Genomic DNA, 3,190 nt, shown 5'->3' on the forward strand with positions numbered 1-3,190 from the left:
TGAGCATATTTCTCTTCTGATTCAGACTTTTTCTCTTAAATTTTTCACAGCAACAGTTTGAAGTTAAAAATGTCTTGAATTTGTTTATTATATACACACTTTTCACTTTACTAGATGTTAATTGATGGACTGGAGACGTGTGGATTAATGTGATGTTTTAATCACCTGTTGGACGCTCATTCTGACGGCACCCATTCACTGCACAGGATCCACTGGCGAGCAAGTCATGTAATGCTAACTTCCGAATCTGTTCCGATGAAGAAACAAAATCATCTTCATCTTGGATGGCATGAGGATAAGGAAATTTTCATCAAATTTTCATAACTATTCCTTTAACAGATTGAAACTAGATGATTGCTACTTATTTGTACAATGTTTTGAACCGTTGTTTGCTGAAACTGCACATATTCCTTACTGTTTACAGAAATGCGCTTTACTACATGCGTTATATATTTAGTAAGTTTAATAAATTATTTTGTTATACACACATGCGCGCACGTTATGTATTATTTAATTTATATATAGTCTTTTGTACTGCTCTTCACTTTCATGAAAAACATACATTCAGTCAAGTAGCCTATGTCTAAACTTATGACTGCTTGTGTAATTCAGAAGAGATGCGAATATAAATATTTTGTCAGTACTTTAACCTCTGGGATTGATTTCAGTGACAGGATATTATAAATATCCAATAGATGGGGTTGTGGCTAAGGGATACAGCAAAAACCGGAAGCTAACAATAAATTTAATTTTCTACCTAAAGTCTACACCTACCCCTTACAATAATGCAAAAATAGTAATTATTGTTGTACAGTGTGAGAAAAAATGACGCTATATTGATGTGCGCATGCACAGTAGTTTTTGCTGTGTGCCATATCTAGACTTAACCAATAGATGGCGCTGAAGCTTCCGAAAATGTGTGCTCCTTAAATGTGTCCCCCGAAACATTAAACGATTCAATTAATCGATCAGTGGTTCCCATGAGCTCTAAGAACACATGCTAAAATAAACATGTCAGCAAATTGAAGCTTGCGATGAAGATGCGTTTTTCTTTTCTGCACAGTACACGCGCAGTGGAAAATATCGTGTGAGATCACAGGTGAACTTCCATCGCCCGGTATCCTGACTTTCTGCACGGCTGGACTGTGTGTCGTCCTTTTTTTAGCTTAGCACGAGTAATGTTGTGTTTTATTTCTTCCCCGACATAGCATTAAAACACTGATCGGACAGTGATGGATTCCCTGAACTTTGAGTCCGAGATGGAGGCGGACGGGCAGGGCAGTTACTCTCTGTTTCCAGCGCTGGACAGCATGAGCAGCCTGACTGGAGCCGCGGAGAGTCTGGACGCGTGAGTTTGTTGGACAGAGGCTGAATGCGTTATTTATGAAAAATCCCCTTCACTTTGCCACAGACCCATGAAAAGCCGTTTTATATTACTGCACGGAAATACCCCAAAAGGCCCTTGTTGGTGTTTTAGGACATGCTGCCATGCTATAATTTGAAGTCACATAAAAAAGTACTGCGGTTACCGTGGTGAAATGATGGAATCCGACATAAAAATACGTATGCTACCGTAGTGCCAATGTATCTTGTGTCTGTGGTTTTACTGTGGTATCATGGTAGTACTTTTTTTGTAAGGGGTGGCTCAGGCTTCTGTGTCAATACCGTGCACATTAATGTAGTAATCATTCAGAGTCACTATTATATCACCGTACAATTTCATTTGAGTGGATATAATAAATATGGTTCATCAATATTTACTTTGATTTTAGGACTGTTTCACTATGACTGTGTCTCCAAAAAAGAAAACATTAAGCTGCCCACCTAAACAGCATTTTGGGCATCATAATTACTTTTTAGCATATCTTTAAAATGAGTACTTATAACAGAAATAATATACTTTTTGTTAGTTATAACAGAAAGACTATAATTAAGTGCAAACTGAATCCATTGTTTTCAAAGACTTGTATGTCTTTAAATATATTTGTATTTACACAATTGTAATGAAGTTGGAATTTATTACAATTAAATGTAATATCGAAAAATACTACAGTTAAAATTATAATCAAGTATTTTACATAGGCTGTAGTATGTTAGTCAACACGTCAAAATAAGTGTGGTTATTTAAAGCACAACAAAAGCATATTAAACCAATTATTTAATATTAATGGGATCATTCGTCAAAAATAAATCAAATAAAATAAATAAAAAATAAAATCTGTCATTATACTTACCCTCCATTTGTTCCAAACTTGTATGAGTTTCTTTCTTCTGATGAACATAAAATAAGATATTGTGAAGAATGTGGTATGACTATTGACTATGGAAGTCATGTGGACCAGAAACTGTTTGGTTACCCATATTCTTCAAAATATCTTCTTTTGTGTTCAGCAGAAGAAAGAAATTCATACAGGTTTGGAACAACTTGAGGGTGAGTAAATGGTGACAGAATTTTCGTTTTTGGCTAAACTATCCATATAAAATAAGTCTTTTGATTTGACATTCCTGATAGCACACGTACATCACGGAGACGTCTGCATTTACATCTGCAAGACGTATTTTTTAGAGTGTTTGCTCATCTGCAATACATCTATAGGACATTTCCTATCGGATGTCAAATAGACGTTTAGAAAATGTCTTTAAGATGTTTATGATTTAGAATGAATGAAAAACTGATGTTTATCAGATGTTTGTACTAGAGCCCGACCAATATATCGTTTTGCCGATATTATCGGCCGATATGAAATTTTTTTTTACATAACATATAACATATAACATGTAATTACTTAGATTGTCCAGCAGAGCGCGCTCCATTGTTTGCTACTGGTTTTTTTTTTTTGTTTTGTTTTTTTACCTCATTGATCCAGTAGCGTTCTCAGTTATATTTATCCAGCTCCTCCATGCTTCTAATGACCAAAACCTTAGCCGCCTCTGGCGTTCCGTTAAGTTTGATGAATATTTTGCAGTTAGTAACCCAAGTGTTTTGAATTTTGTTTTGCTTCCTCAGATACCTGGCTTTTCTGGCTATATCCGCATTCCTCTTGGTTAGGTGATCATTCATGAATACATTAGTGCCCTTCAATTTCTTTCCTTGTTTAAGCAGTGCGATCTTATTTTTTCTGTTCACAAACCTCAATATCACTGCTGGCATGTCGTTGTCCTTCCTCCTGGGGAGAGGGTGGCATGCCCC

At 35.9% G+C, this 3,190-nt stretch overlaps 1 protein-coding gene across 4 annotated transcripts in view; it reads left to right on the forward strand.

The window, feature by feature from the left end:
• Positions 1 to 960: 960 nt before the first annotated feature.
• Positions 961 to 3,190, forward strand: part of tbrg1 (transforming growth factor beta regulator 1) — an 11,718-nt gene continuing 9,488 nt past the window's right edge. For 3 of the 4 annotated variants that reach the window (XM_016523851.1, XM_016523853.1, XM_016523854.1), the window contains exons 1-2: positions 961 to 1,099; positions 1,209 to 1,348. In XM_016523851.1, coding sequence (XP_016379337.1) covers positions 1,233 to 1,348 — 116 coding nt within the window. In that variant the 5' untranslated portion in view covers positions 961 to 1,099; positions 1,209 to 1,232. Of the gene's footprint in view, positions 1,118 to 1,208; positions 1,349 to 3,190 lie in introns of all 4 variants that reach the window. The other variant, XM_016523852.1, reaches the window with a different exon arrangement.

The sequence above is a fragment of the Sinocyclocheilus rhinocerous genome, unplaced genomic scaffold, assembly GCF_001515625.1.
Source record: "Sinocyclocheilus rhinocerous isolate Xijiao unplaced genomic scaffold, SAMN03320098_v1.1 scaffold32, whole genome shotgun sequence".
Taxonomy (NCBI): Eukaryota; Metazoa; Chordata; class Actinopteri; order Cypriniformes; family Cyprinidae; genus Sinocyclocheilus; species Sinocyclocheilus rhinocerous.